General features: G+C 40.9%; 1 protein-coding gene across 2 annotated transcripts; it reads left to right on the plus strand.

Moving 5' to 3' along the window:
* Window positions 1–1,845: 1,845 nt before the first annotated feature.
* Window positions 1,846–18,568, plus strand: ZNF12 (zinc finger protein 12). Of its 2 annotated transcripts, XM_075995285.1 has the most exons (5): window positions 1,846–2,381; window positions 3,553–3,614; window positions 11,990–12,116; window positions 12,383–12,478; window positions 16,640–18,568. In XM_075995285.1, exons 2-5 carry the CDS (start codon window positions 3,600–3,602, stop codon window positions 18,496–18,498), a joined length of 2,097 nt encoding a protein of 698 aa, XP_075851400.1. In that variant the 5' UTR covers window positions 1,846–2,381; window positions 3,553–3,599; the 3' UTR covers window positions 18,499–18,568. The 2 variants fall into 2 exon arrangements, with proteins under 2 accessions (XP_075851400.1, XP_075851401.1); XM_075995286.1 differs by lacking the exon at window positions 12,383–12,478.
* The last annotated feature ends 1,140 nt before the right edge of the window (window positions 18,569–19,708 follow it).

The raw sequence follows: 19,708 nt of genomic DNA on the forward strand, positions 1-19,708 counted from the left end.
GTCTTTCATCTAATAGGATTAGACCTCTCGAAACATTAATCCTCTTAAAAGAGATCATCAAGTGGTCAGACCATAAAGCCAATTTCACGATCATTGATGGTAGTAATGGAAAACAAAAAACAAAACTGAACTAAAAAATACCTCTGCTGCAAACGAACCAAAACCAAAGGAAAACATAAAATTGGTAGAAAAGAAAATTACTTAAAAAACAGGAAGTCGGCAAAGCTTTTTTGCACAGTTGGACTCACTCTTAGGAGCCAAGAAAAGCTGTGCCTGGGTTTCAGCCCCTCGCCTGCGCATGTGCACCACTCTGCAGACGGTTTGCGCGGCTCAGTTTTGTGATTCCAATGGGGGGAGGGTCTCGGTGAAGACCTCAAAACCGTTAAAACAGAAGAGCAAGATTAAGACTGTCGCGCAGATAGAAAAATGAGCACATGCTAAAGATTTTATTTAACTCAAGAGGACCTGGCAGGTATTATAACCAGTTCCAAAGAGAATATGAAGAACAAACTTACAGATCAGGAATATTGAAATTATTAAGTAAATGGAGAAATGGAGTCAAAACTAGATTTTCTCTGGAGTTTGGGGTAGTCAACCATCTTCCGCCAGGCAGGACATAGTTTGCATATGTTAACCAGAATTTTCAAAGAGGTGTGAAATAGCGCAAAGACTATGAACAGGGCTGGAATCAAATTAACAGGGTTTTCCAAACAATGTTTAATTTTCCATTGAAACACAAAATTCTTTTTCTACACACTTTATCCTATTCAGGGGTAAAGTTATGCGTAATTTTCTTTTTTCAATTCTGTGTAGTTTCTGATCTACAGTTGTTATGAATTGCAAGTGGCTTGGAAAAGCTAAATTTATTTTGTCCTTGTTGGGGGGAGGAAGGTATTTTGTTCCCGGCTAATACTCTATTTTATCGCTGGGCTCTATGTCCTAATATTTTAGCGACATGATGTCTCATTTGTGATCATAAGCAAATGTGATATGAGGGACCCCTTTCCTTTATTTATCATGGTTGTGCGTGGACACTGATTCTCTTATTCTTTTAAACTTTGTTTGATTGATTGAGACAAGGTCTCGCTCTGTCGCCCAAGCTGGAGTGCAGTAGCCTGAGCACAGCTCACTGCAGCCCCGAAATTGGCCTGGAGCGATTCTTGCTCCTCGGCCGCCCCAAGGGCCAGATTATCGGCGTTAACAACCGCGCCCGGCTTAGAGGGTCCCTTAATGACGTAGCCTTAGGCCGGGCGCGGTGGCTCACGCCTGTAATCCTAGCTCTCTGGGAGGCTGAGGCGGGCGGATTGCTCAAGGTCAGGAGTTCAAAACCAGCCTGAGCAAGAGCGAGACCCGTCTCTACTATAAATAGAAAGAAATTAATTGGCCAACTGATATGTATATAAAAAAAATTAGCCGGGCATGGTGGCGCATGCCTGTAGTCCCAGCTACTTGGGAGGCTGAGGCAGAAGGATCCCTCGAGCCCAGGAGTTTGAGGTTGCTGTGAGCGAGGCTGACGCCAAGGCACTCACTCTAGCCTGGACAACAAAGCGAGACTCTGTCTCAAAAAAAAAAAAAAAAAAAAAAAAAAAAAAAAAAAGACGTAGCCTTAGAATAAGCAGAAATTTGAGGGTGGGCCTCGGGGCTGCCAGTCTTCACAGCACATAGACGCTCAGAGCTAGACGACGCAGGGACTTTTAAGACGTTCCCTAAACCTGGTGGCGCATGGATTCATGGGAAATAGAGTCCCGTTACCTGTCCCGGGGTCGGCAGCGGCCCCAGGAGGCGAACTCCGGGACTCTCCTGCGCATGTGCCTTCCCCCTCTGTGCGTGTTCACGCATGCGCACCCCCGGCGCTCTGCCCTCGCTTCCGATGCGTCCTCAGGTCGCGGATCAACGTCGTTGCCAGGTTTTGGCCTCGGGTGGGCGAGATCGCGGACCCTGAGGGGGTGAACGCCGACCGGCGGGGCCGACACGCAGGCGTATGCGAGGCTGTGTGGCCCCAGGTTCGCGCGGACTCGGCGGAGGCTCGAGTGGGGACCCTGGAGTGCGAGCCCCGGGCCCGCGGTGCTGGGGTTCGAGGGCCGGGCGGGCAGCGACGGCGACTAGCGGGCGGCGGAACCCGCCACCGGCCCGTCTGCATCCTCGGCGGCGCGGCCGCAGCTGTGCGGGACGGTGAGTCCCAGAGGAGGCAGATTTAAGGCCCGAGAGGGACGCTCCGCCTGAATTTGTCCCGTAGGCCCAGATCCGGTTCCTCGGGAACAGAACGGCTTTGGTGGAGTGGAAGGGAGGCGACCTCGGGAGCAGAAGCGCGCCCGCGAAAACACTCCCCCGCCTCTGTCTGTCGGGAACCGTGGGGCAGAGGCCGCGGAGGCCCAGGAGGGGTAGGTCGTGGCTTTGCGAGCCCGGAGTGAGCTGGGCTTGGGTGAAGTAGTCGCATTCCGAGGACATTAACTTGTGGGACAGGGGAGGGTTTTGATGGCTTTCAGGGTAGAGGAGTGGTTGGGTTTGAGGGCGGGACATGCTGCACTGGAATAGGCTTCTCCTGGGGAAGATTTTTGAGGACAGGGTTTAAAGGGAGGGGGGCGTGTCGCCAGCCTCAGCTGGGGACTTTTTTCCTCCACTCTTTTCTCCTCTCACCGCTCCAGATCGCGAACGAGTGTGTTACTAAATGTCCATCAGCAGTTAGTTCTCTAATTTGTGTCTGCTGATTCCATCTCAGGTCTGGCCCTGTAGAAACGACATTTCAGTGCAGGAAAAGTCTGCAAGGATTCTCTCTTGCTGCCTCAGTTGCTAGAGGAAGACATTGGGCCTTAGCAGATGAGTGACTTTTCCATGGTCACCAGGTTTGTTGGTAGGATGGCCAGTAGTAGAACTCAGGAGTCTTATCTTTCAGGCCAGTGTTCTGTCCACTGTATCTTAGTTAAATCAGAGTAAGTTTTTAACAAAAGGTCCTTTTGAACAGCCGGCACTCAAAATTTGTACACATAAAGACTCAACCATGCTGACTGTATCTCTTTATTCAGAGCATTCTATGGATTTTCTTTTTATTTTTATGGCAAGCATGAAAATGAGGCTTATTGAGGAGAGAAAGATAGGATTATAGAGCAAGATCCAGATACAGGTTTAAAGAGCATGATACATACGCCACAGATGATGACCAGACCCATTGTTGTAGCAAAGGGAGAACAAAAGGAAGGAGCAAAAAAGGTGATTTTTCTGATCTTAAGTAGTTAAAAGACTTAGAAAATAGATGGGTGTTACAGAACTCTTTTTATTGTACACTTAATGAGGGCAGATTATTTTACTAGGATCCAGTTGTCATTCACTGTGAGAATCACACCCAGTTACTTGGTAACCATGTGTGAGCTACAAATGTGCACATGGGTGCAGTGCACCTCCTGGTCGTTTTCCAGTCCCTACTGAGGGCTTAAAGTGACAGTCTCCTGTAGGGTGTCCTTCATGGATCTTTCTGGGTAGGTTTTTATGCGGGAGATTCCTGCCTTGGCAGGCCAGATCACCCATAACTTCATTGCTTGTGTTTTCCTTTCCCAGATCTTCTGTTTTTACAGCCTTCCACATTTTTCCAAGAGCAGCAGAAAATGAATAAATCCCTGGTGAGCTTTTCTGTTCATATATTTATTCTCTTGTTTGATTTATAATATACCTTAGGAAATGAATAATGGTTTAGGTTTTAAGTGCGAAAGTAGAAATAGATAAAGGTATGGTCAACAAAACAGAGTAGCCAGCACCAGCATATTTGTCATTTTCATGTGTGTAGATAGCATGATCTTTAAAGAGTTTTTAAAGCCAGAGTACTAGTGTGTCTCACATTCTTGGCATTCATCACAAAAAAATGACAAATTCCATCTGGTACTTACATTGACCATAGGCAGAAATATTTTTGTTTTCTCAGGGATTTTAAAGATTTCTTTGACATAAACCATACATAACCTTCCTAAATGATAGCCCTTAACTCGCAGCCATCCCTGTCTTATTTGTTCTTCATGTAAGCAGAGAGTGTACTGCCCACAGATGACTTAATGCATATGATATCTCTGGTGATTCAAACATTGTTGTCCCACAGATATATTGTTTTTACTGCTCAACCCAGTGATAAAACATGGATCATCTGCAGGAATGGCTCTCCTACCCTTAAATTAGCGTTGGTAAATATTTCTCCCTGTTAGTCTGTCTGGGTTGCACAGCAGACAGAGCAGTGATAAATCTCTGGCAAGAAGCCCTTATCTTCCATTCCCATTTTCTCCTATAGCCTACAGCCTTGGTTCTGTCCCTTCCATTCCCCTGACCTTGTTCTGGTAGAGGTTGCCAGTCCTTGCTGTAGACCGAGTCTCCTCTGTCAGTTTCTATGACATCTCCCTCCTTGTCTTCCTGAATTTGATGATTTCTCTGCTTTCTTCACCTATTGTTCTCTACTCTGGGCTCATGACTCTTCTTATACCTCTCTGAGCTCACACGCCTATGCTTCTAACCACTAGCTCTATGTTAGTTCTTGCACATAGAGCCATAGGTGCTTCTGTCCAGCCACCTGCTCAGCATTTCTATGGAATGTGGAATGTGTTCATAGATGCAGTAGATCCAAAAATGATTATTTGCAAGCCCCACTTATGCCTTCTCCTCTTATCCTATTGGTTCTTTCATTGTTCCATAATCTAGCCTGTAACACTATCTAGAAAAATGGGATTCTTTCTGAACTCCTTGGCTATTCTGTCTTACCACATGGGATTGTTCGAGTTTGTTAATGTTATGTTCTAAATGGCTTTATCATGTCCTCTGATCCCATCCCTGCTACCGTTAAAAATAGCTTGTTTTTTTCATCTCTGGACTATTGCAGGGACTTTCTCTCTTTGCTGCTTCTTCTGTCCACTAACTCAAGTATATTTTCTACATTGAATATTTCTCCTAAACCTAAAGCATTAATGGTATCATGCTGCCTTCATGTGGAAAGCACTTGAGAAGCTCCCTGAGTAGCTGAGAAAATGAGGTTGCCTTTAACTGGGATGGAGAAGATTGTGGGAAAAGCAGGTTGAAAAAAGGCCAGAATTAGGTCTTAGATGTTTTAAATTTGGGCTGTTTGGTATGAGGTGAGGTGGCAACATCAGGAAGGCAAATGTATATGGGGTGGGGGTGGGGGTGCCAGGAGATGAGTCCAGGTGGGAATTGGCACTGGAAGTTGGGCAGGGGGTTAGCCCCGGCTCTCCCACATGCAGTCTTATACAGAAGGAGAAACTGGGAAGGGGCTGCTGGTCAGGCAAGAGCGAGAACCAGGGGCCTGCAGTTCCTGAAGCCAAGGGAAGGAGAAGCTTCCAGGAGTGGGTCATCAGCTATGTCAGCACTGTTAATAGTCCAGCCAAATGAGGACTGAGAAATAACCGTGGGATTTGGCCCTGGGGAGGTCATGCAACTCCCTGAGGATTTGTTGGGCTGGATATGCAGGGTAAATCCTGATTGGAGAGGTTTAAGAGAGTGTGGTAGAAGGATTGGATTGGGTATATTCCTAACTCTTGAGAAATTTTGCCCTGAAGAGGAAAAGCTTGACAGTGGCTGGAGTAGGAGTTGAAGCCAAGAAAGGATTTTTTTTGTTTTAACAGGAAAAACAGGCCGAGCGTGGTGGCTCGCATGGTGGGTCATGTCTGTAATCCTAGCACTCTGAGAGGCTGAGGCAGGCGGATTGCTTGAGCTCAGGAGTTCAAGACCAGCTTGAGCAACAGCAAGACCCTATCTCTACTAAAAATAGAAAGAAAATTACTTGGACAGCTAAAAATATGTAGAAAAAATTAGCCAGGCATGGTGGTACATTCCTGTAGTCCCAGCTACTCGGGAGGCTGAGGCAAAAGGGTCGCTTAAGCCCAGGACTTTGAGGTTGCTGTGAGCTAGGCTGATGCCATGGCACTCTAGCCTGGGCAACAGAGTGAGACTCTGTGTCAAAAAAAAAACAAAACAGGAGAAATAACAATGGGGATGATGCAGTGAAGAATGAAACGTAGTTGATGCATGTGGGAAAGAGGAGTATGGTTGGAGGTTCCTAGATCAGGGAGAGGGACACGGATGGGGACCGGGATTGGAGGGGTCCCCGGAGGTGGTTCAAGACGGGTAGACATGTGGCATGCCTTCTGCTCACTTTTCTCAGGGAAATAGTTAATCAGCTGAGAGTGAGGCTGAGGTTGGGGGTTTAGGGAGAGAGCAGGTCCATCCTGACCACCTGTACGCATGGCTTAGCTAGCTGGGAGGATTATATTTTTTCTGAAATTCCATCTCATTTATTACAATGTGGATGTAATTTACTACTCTTGGGATTTTTTTGTAATGACATTGGTGCTTCTCAGCTGAAAGTGACTGGAACATCAGTTCTAGCCGTATTTTTCTGTTCTGGTGCTTGAAGATACCCAAAAGAAGCTTCCTCCTTGCTTGGCTCTTTGCTTTGGTGACCCTTTCTATCATCTAGTATTTTGTCTTTTTTTCTTAGACATTAACCTCATACGTCTTTAGGTTTGGAGACATGATTTTAAGAGGCCCTTCTTTCCCTTGAGTTTATATTCTCCTTGGAGGAGATAATTCATAGACGTGTTTACAGGAGACAGTGGGAATCTTTATGGTCAGTACATGGGAAACTTTGAAGTGATGACTGTAGATGTATTATAAAGTATTGTGACTCAGTCACCCAGTGGAGGGAAAGGTATGAGTCAAATGAGGTGGGGTTTTGACAGCCCTGGAGTAATTAGGGTTCATTGCAAAGGCTGGTAAAGGCACCTGAGAAAGGCTCCTGAAGGGCCAATAAGACTTCTGCTTTCTTAGGATTTAGGCTTCCTGTTGAGGGACAGTGACGAACGTGAATGGAGGTAAATACTGAGATTGACCCAGGAGTCACCACTGCTCTAGTGATGTTTGATTTTACACTGCAGAGAATTTGAAACCACTTAATTGGGAAAGCAAGTCATCTGATAAAAAGATACAAGTGGAACCTGACAATGTGAAATGCAGTAGGGGTTTTGGGGGCAGTAAGTCAAGGGCACGCAGGGGTTTCTAGCTGAGCCAGAAAGGGAGTGTGACTCAGGGTGCTCCGGCTGCTCCCGGGCACCCTGCATGCCCACAGGCTTGAGTTTTTCCTTAACCTTATGAGTGAGGTTGAGGTTTGAGTATATTTTTACATATTTCGGAGCTGTTTATTTTTTTTACTATCAGTAGACTTATTTTTTATGGCAGTTTTTGGTTTTTAGAAAAGTCGAGCAGATGGCAGAGTTCCCACACACCTCTCCCCTCTCAGTTTCCCCTGTTAGTAACGTCTTGCATCAGTGGTACAGTTGTTCCACTTGAACCAATATTGATGCATTATTATTACCTAAAATCCATTGTTTACATTAGGGTTCACTCGTTGTATTTTGCATTTCAGGTTTTGACAAATGTATAATGACATGTATCTACCATTAGTGTGTCATGTAGAATAGTTTCACTGCCCTAAACACCCTCTGTGCACCAACCTCCCTTCCGCTTTTCCCAGCTCCTGGCAAGTGCTGACCTTTTTATTGTCTCCACATTTTTGCCTTTTCCAGAGCATCATGTACTTGGAACTATCCAGCACATAGCTTTTTCAGACTGGCCCATTTCTGTGTTTATGCTAAGTGCCTGTTTACATCCACTGCCAATGTTTCTATCATTGTTTTGTTTTGCTTTTGTTGACTTTTAAGTACACTTAAATGATCATAAGATTTTTTAGTTTTGGTCATGTTAGTAGACATTTTCTTCCAAGTTAATGTCTTTTTACTTTATTTTCCAGTATTACCATATAATTCTTTAATATTTTTATTTTGAGAAATCAAATATTTCATATTTTTAAAATTTCTCAGAGTAAGGACGTTTGCATGGATAGGCTTCCTAGAGCACCCTCTCCACCCAGTGCTCAAGTGCAGCATCTTGAAAGATAACATCAGTGGTGGTGAGCAGGAGGAATTTATTTGAGGTTCTTTTATTTCTGTAGGAGTTTTCATTTTTCCCCTCCTATTTCTGGCATACTGCTTCAGTTGTTTTTCTTGGATTGGCCACATAGGTGGTGTACTAATATTGACTCTTTTGAGTCTTTGCATATCTGAGATGTCTTTTTTTTTCTGCTGTACTAGAGCTATGGTCCCCAACCCCTCTGCTGCAGCCTGGTACTAGCCTGTCAGGAACCAGGCCACACATCACCGCCTAAGCTCCATCACCCTCCCCCTCTACCGTCTGTGGAAAACTTGTCTTCAGTGAAACCAGTCCCTAGTGCCAAAAAGATTGGGGACCCCTGTACTAGAGGACCCTTCCTGGCTGAGTAGAGGACACTTGGAGTGCAGTCTTTTGGCCTCAGTAGGCTGTAGCTGTTGTCTGACTGTTGTTAGTTCCCAGTGATGCATGTGTGATCGCTGATGACTGTGGCATACAGAGTTCCTTTGTTAAAGTCCTCTTGCATCTTTTTCATGTTCTATTCCTCTGGGGAATACACTTTTTCCCTCAAATTTTGCTGATGGAATTACAGTGCTTGCCCTTGAAATTACCATCCTCCCTAACCACTCATGAAAGGAATCTCAGAAAGGCAAGGAGAACATTCTCCCTTCCCCACAGCATTGGAGAAGCAAGCATTATCTGTATCATAAACCAAGCTCTGATAAAGTGGTAAATTGAGATTTTTCACAAAAGTATTCTTGCTCTAAGGTCTGGCTCTGGCTTGTGCGACAACATATAATCCAGATCAGAATTCTATGATTACAAAACTGTCTTTGGAATATTATCTCTACCAAGTGGTCTTTTAAGACACACTCATTATAGGTTGTTCCCTTGTCTTATGAAATTAATCTAAAATCCCGAAATATTTGCAGTTCTGATTGGTTGTCTTAACAACTTGTTATCCAAGTTTTCTGAAATCCATTTTCTTAAAGTTATTGCTTATAAAACTTCTTGTTTTAAGGCAGAGAAAAAACAGTGCAATTTTATTCTTGTTCCTTTGTGCATAAAAGTGAACTCAGGTAAGCTACTTAAACCCTTCACCAAATAAAAAATAAGTTTGGCTAGGCACGATGGCTCATGCCTGTAATGTTAGCACTTTGAAAAGCCAAGGCAGGAGGATTGCTTGAGGCCAGGAGTTAGAGACCAGCCTGGGCAACATAGCAAGACTCCGTCTCCACATAAATTTAGAATAGCTGGGTGTGGTGACGTGCACCTGTAGTCCCAAGCTACTTGGGAGGCTAAGGCAGGAGGATCACTTGAGCCAAGGAGTTTGAGGCAGCAGTGAACTATGATGATGCCACTGCACTCCAGCCTGATCAACAGAACAAGACCCTGTCTCAAAAAAAAAGTTTGGAACATTCATGAGAATGCTGTTTGCAAGCAGCCACAGTACATGTATTTTATGTGTATTCCAAATAACAAAACCTATAATTTTTTTCTTATTGTGTTTTTTCCCATAAGTTGCACATTTTGTGAAATTATAAATGCAAAATCAGAAAGTTAGAATAAAGTGCAATTTAGCCTGTTGACACATACAAATTAGACTGCTTTTTCATTCTCTGTTCCCTCACTCTCTTGTATTTGTTAATGACTTTTAATATACAACAACTTACATGATTGTCATATTGGACTGTTTTGACCCCAAAATAATCTTCCCTTCCTTCAGTTAGCATTCTTTATTAAGAAATCATCTATTTGTTTTGTTTATTTTTTCACAAACATGAACTCTCTACTAGGTACTGGGATACTAAAAAGAATTAAATATTCCTTCTCAGGAAGATTGCTTAGAATCCCTTAGTGGGAAGGATTCAAATAAAAACAAATACATTATATATAAAATCTATAGAATAGAAGTATGAGTGAAATGGTATGTTTATTTCTAAGTATGTTTTTGGCAAAGATTGTGTCCCTGGGATATTTTCAACCCAAGAGAGATTCTGGTTTAAAATAGATTTTATCTGTTCACACTTAAGTCTAGTCATAGATATATGTGGTGCTATTACTTCTATCTTACTGTGTTTTTATTAATGACACATTCTTATTATTTTTTTTGCTTTCCTTTCATGAATTTTTCTGAACTGATAACTTTCTACATATTTCTCCTCACGATGGACTGTGCTGACAGATATCAGGTGGACAAACTAAACAGGGACACACATTTGAGGAAATGAAATCAGACTTGCTTTACTAAGAAATCAACAAGTTGTTATCTCTCAGCAAGGCAGAGCAGTGCAATATATGAACTTCTGGACTGCCTCCATCCTCAGCAGGCCAGTGGCCAGTGATATCTGAATGAAGTGTAGGCAGAGCTTCTAGAACCCTTACTGTTGCTCTCCCAGGCAGTCTCATTACCTACTGAGGCAGTTCTGCACATGGATTCATCTGTCTGGGGCAGGAACCACTTCTCCCACCACTATGTGTCCCATCAGCAGTTGGATACTCTCTGCCCTGATCACCCTTACCCTTACCATGCCAGCCAGGCCTATCCCTAGAAACCCTATCACCTGGAGCTGAGTGAGAACATCATGGCATCTCTGGGAGTCCTACAGGGGGACCTATCCTGCACTTGTTAATCACTCCAAATATAAAACCTAAAATACTTGATCAACACCAGAAGTTTGTCATCACACCTGGCCTCTAAGCATGAAGTGGCCTTTCCTTCACCACCTTCCCCACTGCTCCTACCACTATGTTTTGTTGAAATCATCTGAACCTTTTTGTTTTTAACATACAAATACTGTTTTATACTTCTTTCTTGGCAGTTACATAGAACTTAGCCACATTACCTTTAGTTATTTAAACTTAACTTCTATGTCTTATGGTTAATTTTCTGTCCTAATTTGGAAAGTGATAAGATACACAGTAGATAGTCATAATAACAGTAGATATCATTGGTAAGTATGTATTATGTCTACAATACTATGTTAAGTGCTTTCTACAGATTAGTCTATTTAATATTAGTATTATATGATAGGTACCATTATTATCTTTATTTTAGAGGTGATAATACTAAAGGAACAGTTATAATGGCTGATGTGAGTACTTGTGAATGGGACAGTTTATTCAAAAGATACACATTTAAAGATACAGTTTTGACAGTTTCCAGGAAAGCTGTCAGTCCCTCCCCAGGAAGGTGCTTCTCCTCTCCTGGAATGTGCAAAATGGGAAGAAAGATAATTTAGGGATACCCAAGCCAATCTATTATTGATAATTCATGTAGCAGGCTGTGGTCAGACCGGCTGTAGGCTTATTCTTATAATAAAATACAAAACTGGAATGTATGTTGCCAGGCTTGCTTGTTGTTTTGGTAATTGTGGCCAATATTGCAGATTGGTCCTAGTAGTAGCTATAGGAGGAGCAGGTTTGGACAGGAGCAGTGATTGAATTTTAGGCATGTTGAATTTGAAATCTGAGACATATGTGTCTGGAGTTTAGGAGAGTGGCCTAGGCTGGTGATGTAAGTTTGGAAAATGCTGGTATAAAGATGGTAATTATTAATAAATTAGTCATGAAGCCAGGTGGGCTCACCATCGAAGCGATGAGTACAGAGAGCAAAGAGAAAAAACCCAAAGACTGAGCCCTGGGGCCCTCCAAAAATTCAGGATGACTTGGAGGAGAGGAAGAGCCAACAAAGGAGATTGAGAAGGAGTGGCCAAGGAGATAAGAGAGAACCAACATTGTTGATGTTCTGGAAGCAAAATGAGAGTGTTTGAAGGAACAGAGTGTATGAGTATATATCCTGAGATTCCATGAGTGTTCCTCATGCCTGTACTCCTCAGGAGCCAGGTTCCTGGTTTACAGTGTGAGCCTAGCATTTTATAAAATGTCTATGGAATGAACCTAATAGCAGTGTATTTCTAATATGTTTGTTTTCTCCACAATCTGTAATATAACATAAGGTGTACAATGTTTATGATTAACTTTACCAGGGAGCTTATTAAGATCTTGTCCCCCTGTGCCTTTTCCACATTACCCACTTCCAATCATGGTGCCATTACAGGGGCCAGTGTCATTCAAGGATGTGGCTGTGGACTTCACCCAGGAGGAGTGGCAGCAGCTGGACCCTGAGCAGAAGATAACATACAGGGATGTGATGCTGGAGAACTACAGCAATCTAGTTTCTGTGGGTGAGGATAGCTTGCTTTCTTCGTTGCTAATATATATGGGATTCTCTCAAATTTAATGATTTTAACTTCGAATTTGATGGGACAAATGTTATTTGGGCACCAGGCAGAGCATTTTGGTCTTTACCTCCCCAGTGAAAGGTTCTGATTTCAATAAACCACAAATGGCACTTTTGTTGTGCAACTCGTACAGAGGCCCTTTCCTCATATGACAGAGACCCTGAAGCCAAGCAGCTAGGCTCAAGTTCTCTTTCATTTCTCATTAACAGGGTATCACATTATCAAACCGGATGTTATCATCAAGTTGGAGCAAGGAGAAGAGCCATGGATAGTAGAAGGAGAATTCCTACTTCAGAGCTATCCAGGTGTGTTAGTGAAGGCAGTGAGGAGATTGGTAACTTGGTAGTGTTTTTCCCAGGAATTTTTTAATGGTCGCAAACCTTTAGAGTTGACTAAAGATAGTTACTTCTATGCTGTAGGCACCTGAAACTCACTCCCAAAGACTTCTTTCTTCCCCATAAAAACTTTAGTTATAGAGCTTTGTCATGCTTACCACTACCCAGAATCAAAATACAGTTACTTCCTTTATCCTCTCAAACCTTGGGTCTTTATTTGCTCTTCTAGCATTTTCAGTAACTGTTACCATACATTTCTTTTGTTTTTAGGCATTCATAAGTCTGCTGTTAAAAAATAACTTATTTGACTCTTATGTTCTTATTTATTACCTTCTGGACCTTTTCATCTTTATTGTGAAATGCCTCAGACTTGTTTCTATTTCCAGTTTCACTTTTTAATTCTCTTTCTTTGAGGTCAGATTCCAAAATCCCCATCCCATGCCTAAGCTGATAGGTTGTGTCACTCGTTGTGATGTGTGCCTGTGCTTTATTTGACAGTGCTGGCCATTCCATAGCTCCCAGCCCTCCTTAAGTTTGGAGATGACAGTAATTGGGTCTCCCTCTTTAACCAAGTGCTTGATTTCATCTTGTTTCTTATTTGCTGTTCTATTCCCAGTGCTTTGAATGATGTCCTTTCATAGAAGGTGTTTCATAAGTATTGTATACATAAGTGAAGTCTGGTTTATTTATCCTTCCATCTCCAGACATGTCTCCAAAGATCTGCTTCTGCCTGCTGTGACTTCCTTGTTTCCTGAGTTCCTCAAATGGCTCCTCTAGTCTCTAGTCTGTAGGGTTTTGTTTGTGTTTATGCTGCTCACACCCTGTGTGATGCCTCTAGCACCATTGCACAGCCTGGCTCTGCTCTCATTCTCATCATGTCTGAATACTGATCATAAACTCTTCCAGATTGTATTAATAATTACTAATCACCTTTCCTACCTCCCTTTATTTACTAAATTATACCTCTTCTTTTCCTATAGTGGCCCCTACAAATACACTAAAAAGTCCACTTCTTATCAGGTATTACTGATCTCTCCAGGATTATTGGCTTTTGTCCAGTGTGAAATATCTTAATTTATCTCTGGATATCAAGTTTCCTTTGACTTGATGTAACAAGAAGTATATTCTGTTAAGCCTGGATTGCTATGAATCCTAATTGGATTTGCACAGTGTCTTCATCTAAAGTTCCGAAGTGATCTTATCACTAGCCTCACAAGATAAGCCTATAAGCCTATTTGCTGTTAATTCCTAAAGAGAACTTCAGTTCTACATCCTTTAAGGATCACCACAATATTAGCCCTGTAAAGTAATTTTCTGTTGTTTCCCGGAACTCTAGTAAACTCCATTTGGTCCACACTCTAAACATCTTCTCTTCATGAGATTATTGTTTTTATGGGTTTATATTTCATTAGGGTATGCTTTCCTTCCCCAGATAATGTGTTCTTTCAACCCCTTTTTCCTTCCTAACTCTTATCATTACTCTAGTGTCTTCTTTCTCTCAACTTCAGTTCCACTAGGTAGTGATTCCATAAGGAAGTTAATCTGATCAAGTAATCTGTTATTTGATCGTATATATATTTGCTTGAGCTTTTTTGCTCCCTTGGATTGTAATCCTATAAAGAAAAGGGTGTGTTCTCCCTCGATGTAGTATGTAACATAGAGTAGGTATGTATTTCTTTGATTATCTGAGGAGCCAGGTAGGTGAACGGACTTTCTTGTCCATGCAGAAATAATTTATAAGCATTTACTTCTAAATATACATGCCTGGGTCATAGCCCCATATATTTTGCAAGTACTATAAAAATACCCGTATGATTAACTTCCTTGATTTCTGTTCTGGGGTTCAAAGGAAATACTTCCTAGGAGATAGGTTTCAATTAAGAAAAAAGAACAGAGTTGCATGAAGTAATTTAAAACTCAGTGTTTTACGTGGAGGGCTGATGATCCAATGCAAGGCTGAAATCACTTTGTGCTCAAATGATTATATGGACAATAATTATTTTCAACTTCAAGGGGAAATGGAGTTAATTGAGGTGAGAAAGGATTTGAAAAGTATTTTTTTAAAGCATGGAAACTCCCTTTAAAAGTAGATTTTGAGTAGATGAAGTCAAGAAATCAGGCAAACTGAGTGAAACAGTAAGAGTAGAGACTTGTGGGTGAAATGCGCTGGGTGTCAGTTGGACGCCACAGCAATCTATAAGGCAGTGGTGCCTTAGATCATGACTGTTTCTCCCAACTAGATAGGATATGATAAGGTATAGTGTTGACCCATTTCCTCCAAAACAAATCCCTACTTGGTTGTCCCTTATGACTTTCCTTGTCCAACAAATAGCTTGGTTTTTCTGGAACAGAATATTTTTGGTGTACAATTGTCATCCTAATTTGGAATCATATTGTAAATCCAAGTAGTGAAAAGTATTGTTTATCAGATTCTTTTTTCTATTTTATCTGTTGATAATTTGGGAGCAGATTCAGGGAAATTGTAGGTTTTGGAGGATAAGGTTGACATGGTTTCAGTTAATGTGGATGATAGCAAATATGATAGGTTTTTACCAAAAAATTACTAAGATAACTAAAAATAAGTCACTATTTTAGGAGCAGGTTGGGGGATCTGATTCTTAAGGTTTGTAGCTACACTCAGGAGTGAGGAAGCTCTCACATTCAGAGATAAGTGACAGTAGTATGTCAGGGACAGGACTGGCTTAAAGAAATTGTCAGGAGATTGAAAATTGGAAAAATACTTGCTAAACTTATCAAGCATATGTTTTGTGCCAAATGCTGTTCTGAGCACTTTAAATTTGTTTTTTTGAGACAGAGTCTCACTCTGTTGCCCGAGCTAGAGTGCCATGGCATCAGCCTAGCTCACAGCAACCTCAAACTCCTGGGCTCAAGTGATCCTCCTGCATCAGCCTCCCGAGTAGCTGGGACTATAGGCATGTGCCACCATGCCTGGCTAATTTTATATATATATATATTTTTTTTCTTTTCTTTTTTTAGTTGGCCAATTAATTTCCTTCTATTTATAGTAGAGATGGGGTCTCACTATTGCTCAGGCTGGTCTTGAACTCCTGACCTTGAACAATCCACCCGCCTCAGCCTCCCAGAGTGCTAGGATTACAGGTGTGAGCCACTGAGCCCAGCCTGTTCTGAGCACTTTATTTTTATTAACTCTTGTAATTCCATAACAAGTGTGTGAGGTAGGTGCCATTGTCTCCATCTGACAGGTGGAGAATACTGACTACAGAAAACTTAAGTAACTTGCGTATAGTCACCTCACCAGAGTTCATACTACATTGTCCAAATAGGAACAAACAGAATTTCATGGTCAGAATGAGTTGTATATTAAATCATAGCTTCATTAGAATATTTAAGAAATCTACAACTTTTGAAAGGATGACATGTTCTGTGGACTATTTTATATTTCCTGTTGGACATATATGTATTCTTGAGACTTTCCTTCCAAATGAAACAGAATTATAGGGTTAAAGTCTTGATTATAGGGCTCTTCCTTCAATATGAGGAAATTTATTCTGTTTGGAATGGGGAGAAAAGCAAAACAGTTTAGAAGTATGTAAACTAGTGAAAATGATACCATAAAAATCTCAGTGTATGATGATAGTGCCTTAGATTATAATCTGTCTCTCCTAACTTGACATGAAATGATATGGTATGAAGTGCTGGTCCACCTCCTCCAAAACAAATCCTTACTAGAATGTATCTTATGACCCTCCTTGTCCAACAGCACTGTCCGTCACCATATTGTTGGTATCTGTCTTGTCAACTGTTCATCTAACTTCCTTTGTGTACTGTTCATTGCTCTGTGTTTATATTTTATCTTTTATACCTGTTTTTGAAGAATATACAAAGTAGCAGAGATCAAAGGTGCTTGCATTTTTGTCAGTTTACTTCCCCCTATCCCCACATCTGGAGGTGGTAAGGAGGGGTGTGTGTGTATGTGTGTGATTCTAAACCAAAAGAATAAGAGGGAAAAGTACACTTGAAATTATTTTCATCTGTCCATGAAGCTAGCATCTTCCACCAATGAGATGCTTGTGTACATGTCTCATAAGTCTCATTCCACATCTTATATTGGAAGCTGTACAAAAGTTGGTTAATTTTGTCTCTTTTTAGATGAAGCCTGGCAAACTGATAACTTAATAGAAAGTGTCCAGGAAGATGAAGATAAACATTTGAGGCAAACTGTGTTCATCAGTGAGACCCTGATTGAAGAGAGAGGTAATGTTCCTGGTAAAATTTTTAATGTAGAAACGAACCCTGTGTCTTCAAGAAAAATAGCCTATAAAAATAGCCTATGTGACTCATGTGAAAAGAGTTTAACATCTATTTCAGAATATATTAGTAGTGATGGAAGCTATGCAAGAATGAAACCTGATGAATGTAGTGGATGTGGGAAGTCACTCCTCCATATTAAGCTTGAGAAAATTCATCCAGGAGATAAATCTTATGAGTTTAATCAAAATGGAGAACCTTACACTCTAAATGAAGAAAGTATTTATCAGAAAATTCATATTTTAGAGAAACCTTTTGAATATATTGAATGCCAGAAAGCCTTCCAAAAGGACCCCGTTTTTGTTAATCACATGGAAGAGAAGCCCTATAAGTGGAATGAATCTGAAATAGCATTTCTCCAAATGTCAAACCTCAGTGTACATCAGAGATCTGACGTGGAAATGAAGCCCTATGAATGCAGTCAATGTGGGAAATCCTTTTGCAAAAAGTCAAAATTTATTATCCATCAGAGGACTCACACAGGAGAGAAACCTTATGAATGTAATCAGTGTGGGAAATCCTTTTGCCAGAAGGGAACCCTCACTGTACATCAGAGAACACACACAGGGGAGAAGCCCTATGAATGTAACGAATGTGGGAAAAACTTCTACCAGAAGTTACACCTCATTCAACATCAGAGAACTCACTCAGGAGAGAAGCCCTATGAATGTAGTTACTGTGGAAAATCCTTTTGCCAGAAGACACACCTTACACAACATCAGCGAACACATTCAGGAGAGAGACCCTATGTTTGTCATGACTGTGGGAAAACCTTCTCCCAGAAGTCAGCACTCAATGACCATCAGAAAATTCACACAGGCGTGAAACTATATAAGTGTAGTGAATGTGGGAAATGCTTCTGCCGCAAGTCTACTCTCACTACCCACTTAAGGACACACACAGGAGAGAAACCCTATGAATGTAATGAATGTGGTAAATTCTTCTCTCGGTTATCATATCTCACTGTACATTATAGAACTCATTCAGGAGAGAAACCCTATGAATGTAATGAATGTGGGAAAACCTTCTACCTGAATTCAGCCCTCATGAGACATCAGAGAGTACACACAGGAGAGAAACCTTACGAATGTAATGAATGTGGAAAATTATTCTCCCAGTTGTCATACCTCACTATACATCATAGAACTCATTCAGGAGTGAAACCCTATGAATGTAGTGAATGCGGAAAAACCTTCTACCAGAACTCAGCCCTTTGTAGACATCGGAGAATACATAAAGGAGAGAAGCCCTATGAATGTTATATATGTGGAAAATTCTTCTCTCAGATGTCATACCTCACTATACATCATAGAATTCATTCAGGAGAGAAACCCTATGAATGTAGTGAATGTGGGAAAACCTTCTGCCAGAATTCAGCCCTTAATAGACATCAGAGAACACACACAGGAGAGAAAGCCTATGAATGTTTTGAATGTGGGAAATGCTTCTCTCAAATGTCGTATCTCACTATACATCATCGAATTCATTCAGGAGAGAAACCCTTTGAATGTAATGAATGTGGAAAAGCCTTCTCTCGGATGTCATACCTCACTGTACACTATAGAACTCATTCGGGAGAGAAACCCTATGAATGTACTGAATGTGGGAAAAAATTCTATCACAAATCAGCATTCAATAGCCATCAAAGAATTCACAGAAGAGGGAATGTGAACATAGTAGATGTGGGAAGGCTTCTCTGAAGTCAGAACTCATTTTATGTGAGAGAACTCTTTGAATTTAATGAATAAGAAACTTCTGCCTGATGTCAAACACATTGTACAACAGAGTGCTCACTCAGGTGAGTGTGGACAAACCCTTGTGTTAGTCATATAATCTGAAAACTCAAGAGTAGAGACCATGATTATTACAAGACCATATGATTCATTAGGTACCAGATAATGCAAGAGTAAAAGTTTATAAATATTTAGAATGTGTATACATTTCACCATGGATTAGAATTTTTTTAACATGGTATCAGGGAATCTGTCAGTTTAGGGAATATGGAAAACATAGTTCTTTAGAAATTGTTAATACTAAAAAGATATGTTTCTGAGGCCATAGCAAACTTTTTGTTTAAAAAGAGAACCCAGAACATACAGGTATCTGCTGTGAATAAACATAACTCCTTGTGTAAATAGAAGCTGTAAAATCGTCAGGATAGCTAATCAAGTTAGTAACATTAAACTCACATATAAAAAGTTCCCAAAGAACATAGGACTTATGTTTTGGGGGGGCTTTTTTGGTATTTTAGTATGTTACAGAAATTGTATGACCAGTTTGAATCATGTTTGAAAGCATTGTATCCTTATTAGAGTAATTGTAATACATAGGGTAAGATTATCCATTCTAAATAGCACCACCATGTTAATATCCTAATATACATTGTCCTTGAAATAATATTTGATAGATATAAAATACACTTTTTCTTGCATTCTTCTCTGGCATTTTTAAATGCATTTGATCATTGCTAATTATCACCCATAATGAACCAATAAACTGTTTCAATTTGTGTCTGAGTCAGCAAAAGAGATAGAAATCTATGTATAAAATAGACAGAAAACCTTGCTTAGGTAATTTTAAGTTGTTAATGCCAGAAGTATCCAGGATTGAGAAACCGCTATAGTCCTCATTCACTCTATACAATTTAAAGATGTACTTAAACTTAAATTAAATGAGATGTATTCTCATTTAATCTATTGTTTTTCATCTATTTTTCATTTGGATGCTTACATAGGTATAAGTGTACAAGAATATAAATGCTATGTAAAATAGGATTTAATTATATTTTTATTTGATATGATAGTGTTTTTAATCCTTGTGCTCTACTCTTTCTCATTACTGAATGAATTAATAGAACACATTAATAAGGATTTGTGGCAGACATTGCTGAGTGACTCCACTAGTCACTCC

The sequence above is a fragment of the Microcebus murinus genome, chromosome 19 (genome assembly GCF_040939455.1).
Source record: "Microcebus murinus isolate Inina chromosome 19, M.murinus_Inina_mat1.0, whole genome shotgun sequence".
Lineage (NCBI taxonomy): Eukaryota > Metazoa > Chordata > Mammalia > Primates > Cheirogaleidae > Microcebus > Microcebus murinus.